General features: G+C 36.2%; 1 protein-coding gene across 4 annotated transcripts in view; it reads left to right on the plus strand.

The window, feature by feature from the left end:
* LOC111637571 (teneurin-m-like) overlaps window positions 1-18,125 on the plus strand; it is a 136,877-nt gene extending 118,752 nt beyond the window's left edge. For all 4 annotated transcript variants that reach the window (XM_023383428.1, XM_023384112.1, XM_023384757.1 and 1 more), the window contains 11 exons: window positions 28-295; window positions 1,454-1,594; window positions 8,209-8,458; window positions 11,421-11,656; window positions 11,867-12,024; window positions 12,408-13,452; window positions 13,530-13,798; window positions 13,869-14,171; window positions 14,249-14,493; window positions 14,976-16,330; window positions 16,398-18,125. In XM_023383428.1, coding sequence (XP_023239196.1) covers window positions 28-295; window positions 1,454-1,594; window positions 8,209-8,458; window positions 11,421-11,656; window positions 11,867-12,024; window positions 12,408-13,452; window positions 13,530-13,798; window positions 13,869-14,171; window positions 14,249-14,493; window positions 14,976-16,330; window positions 16,398-17,263 — 5,136 coding nt within the window. In that variant the 3' untranslated portion in view covers window positions 17,264-18,125. The remainder of the gene's footprint in view (window positions 1-27; window positions 296-1,453; window positions 1,595-8,208; window positions 8,459-11,420; window positions 11,657-11,866; window positions 12,025-12,407; window positions 13,453-13,529; window positions 13,799-13,868; window positions 14,172-14,248; window positions 14,494-14,975; window positions 16,331-16,397) is intronic.
* Window positions 18,126-18,466: the final 341 nt, after the last annotated feature.

Here is an 18,466-nt window from a genome sequence, read left to right on the forward strand (position 1 = left end):
TTTTAAATTACCTTTCGAACCCTTCAGGTGCTTCAAGAAACTCTATCCATACCCGGTTCGGATCTTCATCTAGTTTACCACAGCAGCCACGCTCAGGGCTATCTTTCTACTATCCATCTTCAGTTGACCTCTTCGACTATCCCCAAATCTCTTAAATTAGTTTACTTAAAGATAATCGTCGATGGGATCCTCTTCGAAAAGGTTTTCGAAGCCGATCCCGATATAAAATACACTTACGCGTGGAATAAAAGAAATATATACAAGCAAAAAGTCTACGGATTGACAACGGCTAAAGGTACGCCATTTTTTTTTCTCATAAATTCGCGCATCGCTGTATTCTATTTTATCTTAAGCATATCAATGCGCAGTTTACGTGGCCATTAGAGTTTTCATAACTCTTTCTATCACATAATCGGCGCAATCGAATATTTATAACTAAAGCCATAAATCAATTGCGCAGCGTGTACATGTTCCCGAGCACGCTAAGAAGGAATTAATTAGTCTACTTTCTATGCCATAAATTATATTATGAATAGGATTTAAGCGAGATAAGAGAGTAAAGAATGGAAATTGGGGACATTAAAAATGCACGTTGCAAACACCAGAACGTATTTAAACTCTGGTATCCGTACTTACGACGTAACTGAAGGTTAATTATATATAATTGCGGTTTTGAAAGGCGTATAAGAAATAGTTATTAAATAATTTACTGGTTTTTTCAGTGCGGTCAAACAGGAAGGAAGACAACCCCAGCTACCTGCAAACCATCAGTTCAATCTGTTGTAAACCATTTCCCAGTGCACAGAATGCCCAGAAACAGCTAGTCATTTAGTTCCAGCGGGTGATATAATGATACCACAGCACACTTTACTGTATTGAGTCAACAGTTCTTTCTTTACTATAAGATGGCTTGTTAGTCAATCGATTTTGCCATGTTTGTATGTTTTTTTCCTAAAGAAATGCTTCATTTTTAACTTCAAAATCACCTGCATTTGTACCGTAACACGTTTCAATTTAATATCTTTTGACTCGGCTTCTATGTTTTCCATAACAATAACAAAAAAAAAGTATTGTTTCCCCCGCTTTAACGCCACTGAAACGTTATTAAAACATAGATTTTTTTTATACATTAATTCAAAGGATGAAAGGCATTTTGGATGAAGGGGTGAAGGCAAAAATGCTTTCACCCCTTCACCCCTAAAATCTTTACCACCCAAAAAATTGAATTATTTAACTTAAAAAACGTTATATTCAACTATTAACTATCACTTTTTCATTTGTAAAAGTCGAAACGATTAAGAATAATTTAACATTTTCAGCATGTCATTCTTGTTAATGACTTTTTCTGATTGAATTCTAACGAGTTTTAGAAGTAAGAAATTAGATGAAATAAGTAAAAAAAAAAACCGCTTTTAACGACCCACTTTAATTTAAATGTTTATATATTTTAAAGTATTCGTTGGGTATGAATATCTGGAATGTGAAAAGGTGGTGTGGACGGCTCACGTGACTACATTACGTGGTTACGATATGGATATCTCGGAACTCGGAGGATGGAATTTGGATATACATCACAGATATAACTTTCACGAAGGTAAGTGTATATATGATTCAATATTTTATGTGTTCGGAAGAAAAATAAACACGATATATTTTATTAAAATACACGATCGAAAGGATGGTGTACCGGTAATCGTTACCACGCGTTACAACGGGGTACGAGGTGTTTACAGGAACGTTACGTAAGGTGATGTTATCTGTTCAATTCCTTAGTAAGTTCAACGATGGTGGAGATGAGTTATGTAATTTTAGGGGGATGGAGACAGCATTAATGAGCTTTACAAACGGGTGGTATGCGATAGCATTATGGAGAGTTACAGGGTGGTGGTACGTGAGACAGTGTTACGGAGCGTTACAGGTAGGTGCCACAGAGCTACGGAGCATTACAGAACAGTGGTACGTGAGACAGTGTTACGGAGCGTTACAGGTAGGTCCCACAGNTCAATTAGAAATTCTAGAGTCAATACGCGTGCAGCTTATCGATTTTTTAAGATGCTACCTTTATTATTTATAAGTATTTTTTTTAACAGCTAAGTGCAGTTTGGATTGTGGAAAACACGGAAAATGTGAAGAAGGTAGGTGTTCCTGCGAACAGGGTTGGACCGGAACCAAGTGTGACGAAAAACTATGCGATCAGAGGTGTTTAGATCACGGACAATGCAACAACGGAACGTGCATATGTATAGAGGGTTGGACAGGAAAGTACTGTACACTGGGTCAGTATTTATGCATTGTTTATCATTAGGTTATATCGGAATTTATCAATATTTTCCGTGATTTTTTTTTTATATATTTAAGAGAGCTGTCCGAACGGTTGCAGCAATCGGGGACAATGCCTTCCTACCGGTTGCACATGCCAAGCCGATTTTGGTGGAAAGGACTGTAGCATCCGACTAGAAACAAACTGTGCCGACGACAAGGATAACGACGGAGGTAAAGAAAAGGGGGACGAACGTATAAAAGGGGGGAGAGAGAGAGAGATATGCATCTTTAATTTGTAATATAAAACTGGTGTTTGTGTAGATGGCCTTGTGGATTGTGCTGATAGCGAGTGCTGCAACAACGCTCAGTGTCAGGACAGTTTGATGTGCGTTTCTTCTCCCGATCCTCTGGACATTCTCTTGAGAAAACAACCTCCAGCAGTGACAGCGTCCTTCTATCATAAAATGAAATTCCTGATTGAAGAAGATAGCGTGCAGAGTTATTCGCACAGAGATGAATATTCCGAGAGGTGAGAGGAAATTCTGTGTCGGAATATAATAATAAAAAAAAAAAGATTGACGAAATTTTTCTATCATATTAAATTTATTTTTAATATCTTTATTTTACTTATTTAAATCAAAAATAATAATAAATAAAAAAAGATTTATGTGTGTATATTTATGTGTAAGACAATATGTTTTTGTCTGTGTTCGTGTCGTCCTTTCTCACACGGAGTATGTCTTATGTCTTGTGTTTATGTGTATAAAACAACTTATATAATTATAAAATAATAGTAAATTCTTGTTTAAATTTATTAATAATTTTATAATAATAATAATCATTTATTTTAAGGAAAGATGGCGCCGTGAAAAGAGCAAGATGGTCGAACACATGAATGTTTCGTGGACTGGGAAAGTCTAATACCATACAATTCGTCGATTTTATAAAGTTATGTGTTTATAAGTTAAGAATGGCATTTCTCTTCGGGCGGTACTTATCGGTGACCGTAAAATACGGTGAATTGTTACGAGAATGTACTTTTGGAAATTTTAAATATTGTAATTGCATCAATTTTACGAATGGTTCAAGTTTCTACCCGAAGAATGTATCTTGGTTTGGTTTTAGATTTCTGTCGGTCAGTGCACGAAATCGATTGAGATGGTCCCGATGCGCCGCTCATCAAACTTTTTCTAGAAGGGATTCCAGGGACGAGCACGTTGCCGTTTTGATCAGACCCAGAGAAAATGGAAGACTAAAGGGAACTAGAATTAAATTCAAAGAAACTACGCATAATGTTAGGAAAAGAATTACGAAAATTGTAAGTGCCACGACTGATTATTAAACCGAGACACTCCTTATGAATCNAAAAAAAAAACTTTTATAATCTTGCTTTTATTTGTAAAACTTTTAATGGATTGTTTGTTATCGACTTCATTAATTGTTCGGAGAAGTTTTATATTGTTGGCTTTAACAATTGATCTCTTACTAATCGATTGATTGAACGACTGACGAACCGTTACTAATCGATTCGAAGGACTAATCTACTGATTTAGTGACCGTTTGATGGATTATAATCGATTCATTCGATTTGTTTTACTCGTAAATTCGGTTAAAAACAATGACAACAAAAGAAAATACAGGATATTTAAGGGTTTTTTTTTGGACCTTCCTGTAGAAGAAACTATCGTGCATATTTGGCATATTTAATTGTTGAACTCTTCTACCAACGAAACAGCAATGCCAGCTCGGCAATTAAAGAATCTCGGTGCTTAAAAGGTCCGAAACGCGTTAGAAAGCAGCGCCTAACTTCCCTCTAGCGGCCAAATTTTGAAATAAAAATATTTTCCCGAAAAGCGAATGCGAATACTCGGGATAGTGTGTATAATAAGTTCAAATTTAGTTTAGATTTGTTCAATTCTTTCTATACAGAGTTCTGGACACTTACTCTTTACATGTAAATTAAATATAATACAGTAAACAGTTAAATTTCTTTGTTTAAAAGGAAAACAAATCATTCAATAACTGATAAACTATTCCTCATTCAGACTTTACCCAATCGATAAGCGATTAAAGTATTCGCTCCCAGTAAGAGAGAATAGGATTTTTCTAAAATAATCGATTACTAGGCAACCGATAATAAAACATACAATAAATCGATTACTCGACAATCGATTACAAATACAATTGATCGATTATTCGATAACCGATAACAAAAAATGCAATTAATCGATTTAATCGATTACTCAACAATCGATAACAGAGAAAATTAATCGATTCCATTTAACCGATTCCAATCGATTAATTGTTTAATTGTCTGTAAGAGAAATTATTTAATTAATTGTGTAACAAATACTGTACTCAATCGGTTTATTATTTTTCTAAAAATTATATACATTTAAATTAAAATATCAGGAAAATTTAATTAGAAAAGTGGTTTCTGTTACACACAACCGACGTCATTCTAAACCATTCATCTACATTGCAGACAATTAGTAAAATCTTGCCTTTAACAAACTTGCAATTTCACCATTGGAATTTGTTTTGGACTTAATTATTGTTATATGGTAACAATACTTGCTTCAAAATCGTCATAATTAATCAAGTTTAGCTCGACTAAATTATCACTAATGACACGAAAATCCCTTCGCTAAATGTCTGTCATTATTTCGAATCTTCGCTCCTTTTCTTTTACTTATAAGTCTTTAAAGGTTTCTTACTTTCCTACTTGTTATGGGGGGTTTTAAAGTTTAACCCCCAGTTTATATCCCATAATTTCCCTGTTATATTCTAATCCAAAATACTCGCAGAGGGGAGAAAATCCAAAAAAAAAACTGATAAAGTCGAACTTTGACCCCCGTTTTCCATACATTCTATATGTTACAGTCTAATGGGGAAGTCAAGTTATGATCCCTTTGTTTGTTTTTTTTTGGCTATTTGAACGTGTTTACGCCTCGAAACCCCCCAAAAAACCTTCGAAATTTGTGTGTCAACGTATATTTTGCATTGTATCTCAGGATCGGATAAGCCAAAAATTTCGAAATTTGTCAGGGTTATTTCTGTTTATAAGACATTGATGCAGTTAAATTTTGGTGATTAAAGGTCAACTAGGTAGGGAGATATAGGGGAAAATACGTCTATAATCAATGGGGTCTGACATTTCTATCTTCAAAAATAAGCACGATAATTTTTTTTTTTTGTAATTATACACGCTTAAAATTTAAAAAAAAAGAAATTAGATTTAAAAATCGAACAAATAAGTGAAGAAATCAAAGATTTATTTACTTGAAAAATAATAATAAATAAATCTGTTCAATTTTGAGAGTGCTTTTGAAAGAATTTTTCACAGTGAGATGTTGTAAATGATTTACATTCAGTAATATTTTATTGGTTCGCTTGTTGATAGATCACCGAAAATAAGGGGGAGGGAGGGAGGGAAAATATATTTTCTTTTATTTATTTCTTTAAAATGAAAAAGATTGATCCTTTCGAAAAGTTAATATAAATTTTTATAACCGGCTCCCATTCAATTAGAAATTCTAGAGTCAATACGCGTGCAGCTTATCGATTTTTTAAGATGCTACCTTTATTATTTATAAGTATTTTTTTTAACAGCTAAGTGCAGTTTGGATTGTGGAAAACACGGAAAATGTGAAGAAGGTAGGTGTTCCTGCGAACAGGGTTGGACCGGAACCAAGTGTGACGAAAAACTATGCGATCAGAGGTGTTTAGATCACGGACAATGCAACAACGGAACGTGCATATGTATAGAGGGTTGGACAGGAAAGTACTGTACACTGGGTCAGTATTTATGCATTGTTTATCATTAGGTTATATCGGAATTTATCAATATTTTCCGTGATTTTTTTTTTTATATATTTAAGAGAGCTGTCCGAACGGTTGCAGCAATCGGGGACAATGCCTTCCTACCGGTTGCACATGCCAAGCCGATTTTGGTGGAAAGGACTGTAGCATCCGACTAGAAACAAACTGTGCCGACGACAAGGATAACGACGGAGGTAAAGAAAAGGGGGACGAACGTATAAAAGGGGGGAGAATATCTTAGGGGAAGAGGAAAAGGGGGAGGGAAGTATATACGAAAATAAATATGGAAGAAAGTCGGAAATATTGACAGCTAAATACAGTAAAGTTAACTAAAGAAAATCAAATCGCTGTTTACAATTTTTTCTTATCTGTCAATCAAAATCGAATTTCTTTATTTCATTTACCACGACAGATTTATCTATAGAAGATTTCTCTTGCCGATACATAAATGTATAACCAGCAATCTATCATGTATAGAGAGGAATGTATTTTATTAATAAAGTTTCACTCCGTTTACACAACAAATAGTCCATATTTTTGTGTAAACTATTCCATTCTTACTTAATAATAAATGTTACTGTTGTTTGTTTTGCTTCTGGTATTTTTCTTCATACATTTTTCACAATGAAGAAGAAGAGGAGGAGGAGGAGAGGAAGAAGAAGAAGAAGAAGAAAAAAGGAAAATACTATTTGCAAAATAGAAATATTAAGAAAGACTTTGCATCACGTTACAGTGTAAACATTTTTCCGACAAACTACATTACGTTGTTACGCTTGCTTATTGCCATTATATAAAAGCCTATCAGTTGTAGTATACGAGCGTAACGTAAAAGAAATATATATATATATATTTTCTAGAAGATATTAAATTTGATTTTCCTCTTCCATTTTCTTGTTTATCTTAAAAGTTTCCATTCTGACAGGGGGAAACATTTGTGGAATATGAATGCGATCTATCTTTTTCTATTGTAATTCAAACATTTTATGGTAAACACTGGAAGTTTTTGACGTCATAAAGCTTATTATTCATATTATATCAGCAGTTTATTATCTTTATCTATTAACGTTGATAATATATGGCATATATTTAGACGTTACGACCGTTTTAGTAGATGCTTTTTTTTATATATGTTACTTTCGTGTAGTAAACGGCGATTAAATATGATAAATTCTTCCTACGGCTTAATGAAGAAAAATCGACGATCTTTACTGGCTTTTAAAGTGTGTAAAATTTGAAAATATTGAAATTACCGGGTTATAAAGTTTAATTTTAATTGAATTCTAATCCGATAAACACTTGTAAACGTCTTGGTGTAGTACGAAATAACATAATTAAGCTCATTTTAAATCGTAACGCGGCCTGATAATTCCGTGACGTAACTAAGAAAATATGCGTAACGTACAAATGAAATTATAAAGGTTATTTTAGGAAACCTGTTTATGACGGGCGGACTTAATTAAAATGCCATTTAGTTAAGGAGTTTTAATCTTAATACTAATTAAACTGCTAACTTGTTAAAATCACTTAGCGTAACAATTCCGTATCGTAACTAAGGAAACCTAAGTAACATACGGATAGAATTATAATCATAATTTTAAAAAGCCTGTTTATTACGTGTGAAGTAAATTAAAATGCCATTCAGTTAAGGGGTTATATCTTAGTACTTGTTAAAGTCATGTAGCGTAACAATTCTGTGAAAATCTGTGTAACATACGAATAAAGTCATTAACTAAATTTCAAAAAACCTGTTTATGACGTACGAATTAAGTTAAAATACCATTTATTTAAAAGGTTTATAATCTTATTAGAAAAGTAACGTGGCGTAACAATTACGTATTGTAACTAAGTAAACCTGCGTAACATACGAATAAAATTATAATCATAATTAAAAGAAACCCGTTTATGACGTGAGAATTAAATTAGAACGCCGTTAAGTTAAATGGGTTTTAATCTTTTTGCAAATATATTTGTTAGTAATGGAAGTTTGTTAAGTTTAAATACTTCACAGTAAAATTAAATTAGAGTATTTTGTAATTAAGAAAACTTAATGAAATCCAAAGTAAACATTAAATTAGGATTACGTCTTTTGTTTAGCTTAATTTATAATGAAATATATCCCTTCAGGTGTGATGCAGAAGGGAGATGGTACGACGATATACTTCAGACAGCAGCCTCGAGTTATATCCATTCTAATGGGAACTGGAGAACAGAGATCCCTTCTTTGCCTAGATTGCAACGGTTTGGCAAGAGAAAGCAAGCTCCTGGCACCAGTGGCACTCACCAGTGGACCCGATGGTAGTGTTTATGTTGGAGATTATAATCTGGTCAGAAGAGTTACACCCACAGGACAAGTGTATACTGTCTTTAGAATGAGGTAAGCTCTGACGACGATCCATTCTTTCCTTTGCCTCCGAGATTGGAGCGAAATCGAACGTGGCGCTAAACCGAGGGATCTCGAACAACGAGTGTTGTATAAAACAGTGATGTCTGCAAGAGAGTTAGAATTGAGCATGACGTTACCCTTTCTCTGCCTCCGGAACAGGCATTAAAGCGAATGTGGCGCTAAACCGAGGGATTGGTAATGAGGTCTTATAGTCGAGTTAGGGTTGATGTTGGCGGCTCTCTTTGTTTTCTTACGAAATTGGCACTAAATCGAATATGGCGCTAACCCGAGGAATCTTGAACAATGAGTGTTGTACTTGTATAAAACGGTGGTCTATAAGTGAGGTGGAATTGGCAATATCGAAGGAATCGATATTGGTACTAAATCGAATGTACGCTAAATCGAAGGGCTCGAAACAATGAGAATTGTATAAAACAGTGAGTTGTACCAGTTAGAAAGTCATGTGATTTGGTGCCCTACGAAATTCGCACTAAATCGAGGGATCCTAGAATAATGAGCATTTAAAAAGAAAACTGCGAGATTTGCACACCAAAATCGCGTGATTTGCTGATGTCAATTCTTTTCGTTCGCTTTCGAAATTGACGCTAAATCGAATGACCCCGAACAATAAGAATTGTATAAAACAATGGGGTCTACATGCCAGTTGGAAAGTCACGGGATTTGTCAATATCAATTCCCTTTACAACGCAAAATACAGAACACCACCAAATCACGTGACATTCTAACACCCTTATAGTTCATTGTCTTATACAATTCTTATTATCTGGAAATACTTCGATTTAGCGCCACATTCGATTTAGTGTCAATTTCGGAGTCAAAGGGAATCGATATCACCAAAGCCCACCAGTAGCCGAGTGGATAAAATCACCGAATATTGTTAGTTGGTCGGGGATTCGTGTCTGTGAAACGAGCCTGCCACGCGAAGTTCTTCACGTTTATAACACCTAAACAGGGCCGGTTTTCCCATAAAAGTCCCTCGGCAGATCGCCACGTTACCAAATACTGTAAAAAGTAAACAATATCACCGAATCACGTGACTCTCTAACCACTTTGTACTGTACTACACTTCATTGTTTTATATCAATACATTACTTATTATTCGGGGTCTTTCGATTAATACGAAACGTCACTCGCATTAAACGCCTAGGTAAATTCCTAACGTCATTCTATACTCGCGTAACGTATATGTTTCATTAGGAGTAACAGCTCCATAAAAACGTACGGACGCATTGCAGATAGCGTAAGCACTTTTTGAAAAATTAAATTAGAAAAAAAGGGAGGAAAGAGAGAGAAAGAAAATGTTTTATATTCCATGTAATTTTGGGGGGAAACACAAAACAAAATGAACAATAAATGTCATATTTGAAAAGAAGGATAACACTATTACACAGAGAGGAAAAAAAAATACACGGCCTTATTGTTCAATTTGCAAATCTCTGTGTTATTTCAAACAGATACGCATTTAATGATTGGTTTTTAAAGATTTTTAAGTTATCATAAAACCCGCGAGATGCATTAAAGTATTAAATTTATAGTAAGGAAGGAAGAAAAAAAACGGGAGGAGGAAATCGAGGAACGTATCAGTGTGACGTAAAAAATAAGTGAAGTAACGAGTTTCCATAATGAGGTCAGACATTACTATAAAATACGCTGTCATAAGTCACAATATATGATGATTCGGAAGTCGGATAGAAAATTCGTGACTTTATTAGTCATCTAACACCGGGCAGGAAATAAGAAGTGAAAGAAAACGGAAGCTCGATCTACAGGGGGGAAAGGGAAAAAAACCTGTGTTAAAATAATTAACCTTCTAAGGGTGGCCAGTTGATGTATAGTAGGACAAATTACAAAAATTAGAATAATACTGTTTAGGAAACGTTAGAGTTAATGAAATGCGATTGTAATCTTCATCCTCTCCAAAGTACAAACTAAGAAATTAAATGTTGAAGAAGGGGGGAGTAAAAAAAAAGGAAGAAAATTTGTATTGTGAAAATGTCTTTAATTTTTCTACTGAGGCTCATTTTATCTTAAAAATAGCACGGGAAATAGAAAACTGTTACGTCCTAACACGAGAGATATTCGACTTAATTAAACACTTTGCTAGTTTTTTATATGTATATATACTTTTAACAAAATATTTACAAATAACTCGAGGAAATATTTAAGATTTCTTAGTTTAAAAAAAAAAAATACGACGTTACTCTAGACAAACGAAGTTTTACTTATATTTTTGAGTTTATGAATTTAATTTTTGGTATTTTTTATTTATAGGCGATTTTCAGCACACTTTTGATTGCTTTTATGAGCAAGCGATTTTCAGCATACCTTCAACTGTTTATATTAGCAAGCGATTTTCAGCGTATCTTCAATTAGCAAGCGATTTTCAGCACACCTTCAATTAGCAAGCGATTTTCAGCACACCTTCAATTAGCAAGCGATTTTCAGCATACCTTCAACTGTTTATATTAGCAAGCGATTTTCAGCGTATCTTCAATTAGCAAGAAAACTGTTACGTCCTAACACGAGAGATATTCGACTTAATTAAACACTTTGCTAGTTTTTTATATGTATATATACTTTTAACGGCGATTAAATATGATAAATTCTTCCTACGGCTTAATGAAGAAAAATCGACGATCTTTACTGGCTTTTAAAGTGTGTAAAATTTGAAAATATTGAAATTACCGGGTTATAAAGTTTAATTTTAATTGAATTCTAATCCGATAAACACTTGTAAACGTCTTGGTGTAGTACGAAATAACATAATTAAGCTCATTTTAAATCGTAACGCGGCCTGATAATTCCGTGACGTAACTAAGAAAATATGCGTAACGTACAAATGNAATTAGCAAGCGATTTTCAGCATACCTTTAATTGTTTTTATGAGCAAGCGATATTTAGCACGCGTTGAAATGTTTTTATTTTTACGTAGAACCGCGGAGATGTCCGCCCAGTACCACTTGACCCTGAGCCCCACGGATGGCCATCTTTACATATCTGATCCGGAGCGTCACAGGATCCTGCGCATTCATTCCCTGGACAAAGTGGACGATCCAGATTCGAATTTTGACGTGGTGGTGGGTAGCGGTGAGAGATGTCTTCCACGAGACAAAGACAATTGCGGAGATGAAAAGCCAGCTTTGGAAGCTCGACTTTCATATCCTAAAGGCAAAGTACTTTTTCAATATGATGGAAGCGAACTTTTATTGCTCGATAAAAATAAACAAACTTTTTTGCTGTAATTTCAATTGATTCCTTGGCTCGTAAGATATTAATTTTAAAGATATATTACGTCAACATCAATTTCTTTTTATATATATTAGATAATAAATATATTATTAAGAAATTCTTTCCATATGCTTTCCTCCCCTATTTTAGGTATGGCAGTTGCCGTGGATAATACACTATACTTTGCTGACGGTCCTAACATCCGCATGGTAGACAGTAGAGGTGTGATACACACGTTGATTGGCGACCATCAGTATAAGAAACAATGGAGGCCAATGCCCTGTTCTGGAACTCTTACCGTGTCCGAGGTTGAATCATTTTCGCTTACTTTCTACAATTAATTCATTAACTAATTAAATTAACTCTTTCGGAGTCGTAAGAGGATTTTTCTTAAGTATTTTTACATTGTTTCCTACCTAAGCTCTGTTAAATCCCTATAAAATTAGAGAGAAAAATGCCTCTAGTCATTAACAGAAATAAAACAATCGTTTAAAGTTACAAAATAGCAATTTTTTTCCTTCTTCTTCTTCTGTAAATTTAGAAGTTTCCTAACAAATCCTTTCAGATTTTTCTTCCTCTAAACTTTTTATGTCTTCGCGCCATTTCCATTTCTAAACAAGACGACAGTTGAAAGAATCCTATTGTTTCTGGCTGAATTAATTAATTTTTTTTCTCTTTTCTTGGCTTTCAGGCAAAATTGAGGTGGCCCACAGATCTGGCAATCAGCCCTCTGGACGGTTGTCTGTACTTTATAGACGATCACATGGTTCTGAAACTGACAAAGGACAAAAGAATAATGGTTGTGGCTGGCCATCCCGTATATTGCAAGACCCAAGACGAAACTGATCAGAGACCGAGAGTAACTGGAGATTCGGCACTAAGATCACTGGTCAGTTTCGCATTCGGACCTACGGGGATTATGTATATAGTGGAAGTAGACGATAGAAACGTATACAGAATTAGAACCCTGACTGCCGATGGTGACTTGGCTCACTTCGCTGGAAGAGAAGATTCGTGCGATTGCCAGTGGCAAAACTGCACGTGCGTAACAGGGAAAGAAGAAGGGATGCTGGCGGTGGACACTCGATTGATATCTGTGACGTCGGTTACGGTGACGTTCGACAACGTGGTGCATATAGCTGATCAGGGCTCGCTGCGGATCTTATCCGCGGTGCCCTACTTACCACCACCCGACGAACAGATGCAGTATCAGATAGCCTATCCGGATCATCACGAATTATACGTGTTTAATAAATATGGCCAACACGTCTCTACTATAAACATCCTGACTGGAAAATCCATCTATACTTTTCTGTATAACGTCAATACCAGCTTTGGTAAACTAAGCGCCATTACAGACACTTCCGGTAATAAAATATCGTTTCTGAGAGACGCAGGAAACGATCTTCAGACCATAGAAACTGCCAGGGGTCAAAAATGTCGTATAGAAGTCACTAAACAGAACTTTCTAACGACGTTCGTCGATCCTAATAATTCGGAAAATGTGTTGGAGTACGATTCAGTTGGGCTTTTAGTTAGAAAATCCGACACATCTGGTAATATCTTTTTTTACCTTTACGACAATAATGGAAGGTTAACCACAATCGTAAAACCCACTGGCAGAGTTACGAGTCTAACCTTCGATCTCAGTTCGGTAGGTGCAACGGTTTCCTCTAGAGATTCCGAACGAAATTTGGAAGTCACGGTCCGTGGTACCAAAGTCATTTCCGAGCAAGGTTACCACTTCTTCCTCTTTAATGACGTATTCTGAATCTTAAGTAGAAATCGAATTACAATTGGCTTAATTTTTCAGGTGGTAGCCACGTGCTGCAGACCACTCTCCACAAAGACGGGACAATAGAAGTAGAAACTCCGTGGAACCAAGCGGTGGTTTGGGAAGCCACCAATCATCAAGTATTGCAAGATTCGATGCCGGTTCAGGCTGGGATGTTTCCTTTACCCACCAGGCAGAAAACATTTTTTGGGATGGAGCAAACAAGTGTTACGGAATGGAATTACGGCATTAAATATGGAAAAAAAGATGGCCACCGGAGTGTAACAGCTGTCGAACGAATCCTAATGGTAAGATAATAGGGCGCGTTGGCCGCTTCGATCTCCATCTCACTATATTGTAACTTTTTTCCTTCCTTAGGTGAATAACAGCCAGTATTTGTCGGTAGAATATGATTGGATCGCTTCTAGAGAAATATTCTACAATAGTTCCAGAAGGCCCTTTCTGGTGGTGCAATACGACAATCTCGGAAGGCCCGCGCAGTGGCTTCCCACCGACACCAGACTACCCGTTAACATTATGTACGAGAGGTTAGGACATCTGTCGGGTTGGCAACAAGGAACTTTAGCAGAAACATTCGGCTACGACAGAATGGGCCACCTGTCCGAGATCAAATACCCCGATAACGCATCTAACAGGATGACGTACGAAGGGAAAACCATGGTAAACCCCTCATTAATTATCTTCCCGTATAACCCTAAAATTCGTGCCCCTTACTCGAGTTACTACTCTTTTATTAGCCCAGCAAGATAGTGTTACCTAGTGGAAGAAAGTATACTTATCATTACGACGAACACGGAGGGCTTCGTTACGTCACCACTCCTCGTGGCACTAGACACATATTTGCTGCGTACACTGCCATTGGCGTACGTAAATTTTCTTATACCCCACCTGGGAATAAAGCAACTTACTCGGTACACTTCAACGATCTTCGTCTTCCGGTTCTCAAGGTGCATCCGGGTGATTACGGAAGAGTACTGTACAGGTAGGAGGATATTTTTCAAATATTTGAACTGTTTCCGGTGTTAAATATTTGAATAAATAAAGAATATTTATTCAAATATCGGTATATTTAGCCCGAATAAAATCAAACAAGACCGGAAAATTGAACCTTTTATAAGTATCTTTGTATAAATTTGATTGCCGTGATGGAATTTTGGTGAAATTTAATATATAATCGAATTAATCTTATCTATCAAGAATTCGATGAACTTAATCGAATTTTGTCATGGTTGATATGTTTACTTAAGTCAATTATGTATTCCTTTTGCAGAAAATATAATTAAATTTCTGTTGAACATTCCAAGTATTGATAATGATACAAAGTTTAAACATTTATTACACTTTAGAATAATATTTTCTTACATAAAAATTACCTTTAATTAATGCGCCCCTAAATTTCTTAACGTAATTTTCAAAGTTGCGGATGTAATAACCATTTCTTGAAAGGATGTTTTTGTCTTCTAGGTACACCAACCATTCTTTGCTCTCCGCTGTAATCTACGGAGGAGGAGAAGTGAGGAAGACTTACACCTCTTCTGGACAAATTTCTTCAGAATTCTGGAGTGCCAACGGGATTAATATCGTTACAGAATATAAATACGAAGGGATACTTCTGACAGAATCAAAAACGACGGTACACGGGAGCCCCCTCCTTGCCAAGGCAAATTTCCGTTATAAATATGATTCCTTAAACCGCATTACCTCCATCATCCCTCAAGTTGCCGACATCCAACTGCCTAATTTGGAGTTCTTGTATAATGGTACCACTGGGAAATTAGAGCACATTAGCCCCTTTCGTATATCGGAGATCAGCTTGAATGGTACAGTATTCTCGGATGGCACAGTGTCTTACATAAGGCACGCGGATTCTATCAGGAGAATCCATCAGGTATCTCTAGTGATCAGTGATAAAGAAGTGTATGGCATAGACGTTAAGTATAACGCCAGGAACAATGTTATCTTATCGAGAATCTATATGAGGCATCTAGGTACTTCTATGGTGAGAGTTCAGAATTTCACTTACGATCAGGATGGGCAGTTAGTAGAGATGATGGGAAGAGATCAGTGGAAGTTTACGTATGACGAAAATGGTAATATGGTCACTATGCAATATATGGGTAATCAGATAGATATCGTGCACGATTTGGGTGATAGGATCGTCAGCTTTGGTGAAACTCCCTATTTGTTGGACACCAGAGGATTTGTCGTTCAGAGGGGTGAAGAAGTTTTGCTTTATAATACCAGAGGGCAATTGATAAGAGCGACCAGATCGGGTCGTTACGATGTACAATATTATTACGATGCCAATTCTAGATTGTCGGGTAGAAAAGATAGTTTTGGTAACGTTACTCAATATTTCTATTCCCATCCTAACTATCCGTCCCTTTTAACACACGCTTATAACAATGCAGATGGGAGAATAATTACTATTACTTACGACGATAGATTGTTTCCTGTGTATATACGATTAAATCGTGAAAGTTATTACGTGGCTACGGATCACATAGGCAGCCCATTGTTAGTTTTTGACGTGTACGGTGACGTTGTTAAAGAAATTCATCGTGGACCTTACGGTCACGTCTTGTTCGACTCCAATCCCAATTTCTATTTACCCGTGGATTTTCAAGGAGGTCTCCTCGACCCCGTGACCGGCCTCGTGCATTTTGGCGATCGCATTTACGATTCGTTAGTTGGACAATGGATGACACCGAGATGGGAGGACATGTTACGTCATCTTTCCGATCCGAAAGGACTTCATCTGTATCGTTTCAATAAGAACGATCCTGTGAATTTACCGATGAATTTCAAGAAAAAATTGGGTGAGTATACAGAAATCGTACTGAAAACTTAACTGATAATTGTTATAAGTAAATTTTCTATTGTCAGATCTCAACGAATGGATAAAAATTCAAGGTATAGATATGTCCAGTTTAGATTTGGGAGCAGAGAAGTTATTCGAAGACGATCCGAAAGCTGATCCTCCACCTCTTTACATGGACGTGCCAAGTATCACTACGATATCAGGGATTACTTGTTCTATAAGACAGAAACTTAAGACATTTGCGAGTATATCGAGTGTTCAGAAACCGCGCGTGAAGTTAGAGCAGCTCTTCGAGAAGCCAAAACCTAGAATTTCAACCGAAAGAATACCGTTCGGAAGGGGTATCATGGTGACGAAAAGGGAAGGTAGAGTTTTAGTACACGCGACATCGGAAGCCGACGCGATAAGCAAAGACGTATTTGTATCAGTATTCAATAACAGCTATTTATTAGACATACAATTCCTTCACCACGGTCGCGATGTATACTACTTTGTTAAAGAGAGCACCTGGGGGGTGGTCGACGACATAAATCAACTGCAGAGACTTGGAAGTGCCGCCAATGCCACCGTGCACGAAATCAAAGCCGACGATCAGCAAGGGAATCACGTGGGTGACGTCAAAGTGCATCTTCATCACGCCATCATCAACGTCAGATACGGTACGACACCAGAAAGAGAGCATCAACGTCTTTTAAAACACGCCAAGCAACGAGCGGTATCTCAGAGATGGGCACAGGAGAAAGAACATTTAATATCTAATCCTAGGAGCCCATCCAGATGGAACGAAGAAGAGAAGAGCCTTCTTATAAACACGGGTTCCATCGCCCATTACCGGGACCGTTATTACCACGATCCTCTCGTTTATCCGGAACTGAGTGACGATCCGTGGAATATCGTGTTCGAGAAATCCGCATCCGAAAGACGTAGGTGATATAGTCTATGCAAGTGATGTGTGCACAGAAACACTCGGCTTTCCAGTCCAGCGTGCCAATACTGCCTTCAAAAAAAAAAAAATAATCCTGTGATGCCTGCTACGTTGGTACTGTAAGTGGTATCCGGTGCATCCGTTCCTGTATATAGCACGAAGGCCGTATAGATCGTGAATGGTACATTAACCCGCGGGCGGGTAACTAGTAAGATGTTCCATGCCGAATGTACATTTTTTTGTTTTTAGTAAAGGACACTAAACAAAGGGCAATTATCTTGTGTTGTAAATCGATAATACAAAAGTCGATGTGTGAATAACTCTATAAATTATGGGAATTAACCACACGCAAAACATGTGCCATGAGTTAAAATATATTATATAAGAGAGAAAGAAAAGAATTTAAAAAAAAAATTCAATCAAAGTTGAGCAATATTCATCAAAACAGATGAAAATTGTTAAAGAATTCGTTCGATTTAACCATGTTATGGTCAATTTTTTTCCACAGGATGGGCATGAAATTGTTTTTTAAACATAGTTTCTTTTTTATTTTAAATAAGAGAAACGGGGATTTTTCTTTTTTGCTTGGAAGAACCAATTGTTGATGAAGAACATTTATAATTGTGCAACCAGATAAAATATATATATATATAAAATAAGAACATTTCCACGGATTTACGAAGTGGAACGTCTCTTCTTCCTCGTTTCAAAGCGAAGACAATGATTTTTCCATTGTTAATTGGATGTCTGACCTTCTCCCATTGTTGTACATTTTTATATGAGTAACTCTACCGGTATAGAGTTTCTAGAAATTGTAAATAATGATCAGTTATTTAATTTCTTTCTGTATAATCGATAAAGAAAATAAAAAAAAGGTATTGTTAAATGCTCCCCCGCGTCATTTAAACACAATAGATGTATTTTCTTTCGTTTAAGTTATACGTCTTACCACCTTCACAGCAATATCCTGTCTTGTCCATTATCTAGAGGTTCATGAAAAAAATTTATAACAATGATTATTGGATGTTATAAAAGGCAGCAGAGAACAGTAATATATCATTTATAGTTGCTACAGGCCACTTGGAACCATTCATTATTTTACAGCCTAGTGTTTTTTCTTTACACTCCTTCTATTAAAACTTGCCAAACGTCATTATTTTTAATATAATTTTAAACATATTTTGAGCTTTAAAAAAAGAAAATTACCAG

Source organism: Centruroides sculpturatus, unplaced genomic scaffold, assembly GCF_000671375.1.
Source record: "Centruroides sculpturatus isolate CEXI.00-Female unplaced genomic scaffold, Cexi_2.0 scaffold146, whole genome shotgun sequence".
In the NCBI taxonomy this organism is placed as follows: Eukaryota; Metazoa; Arthropoda; class Arachnida; order Scorpiones; family Buthidae; genus Centruroides; species Centruroides sculpturatus.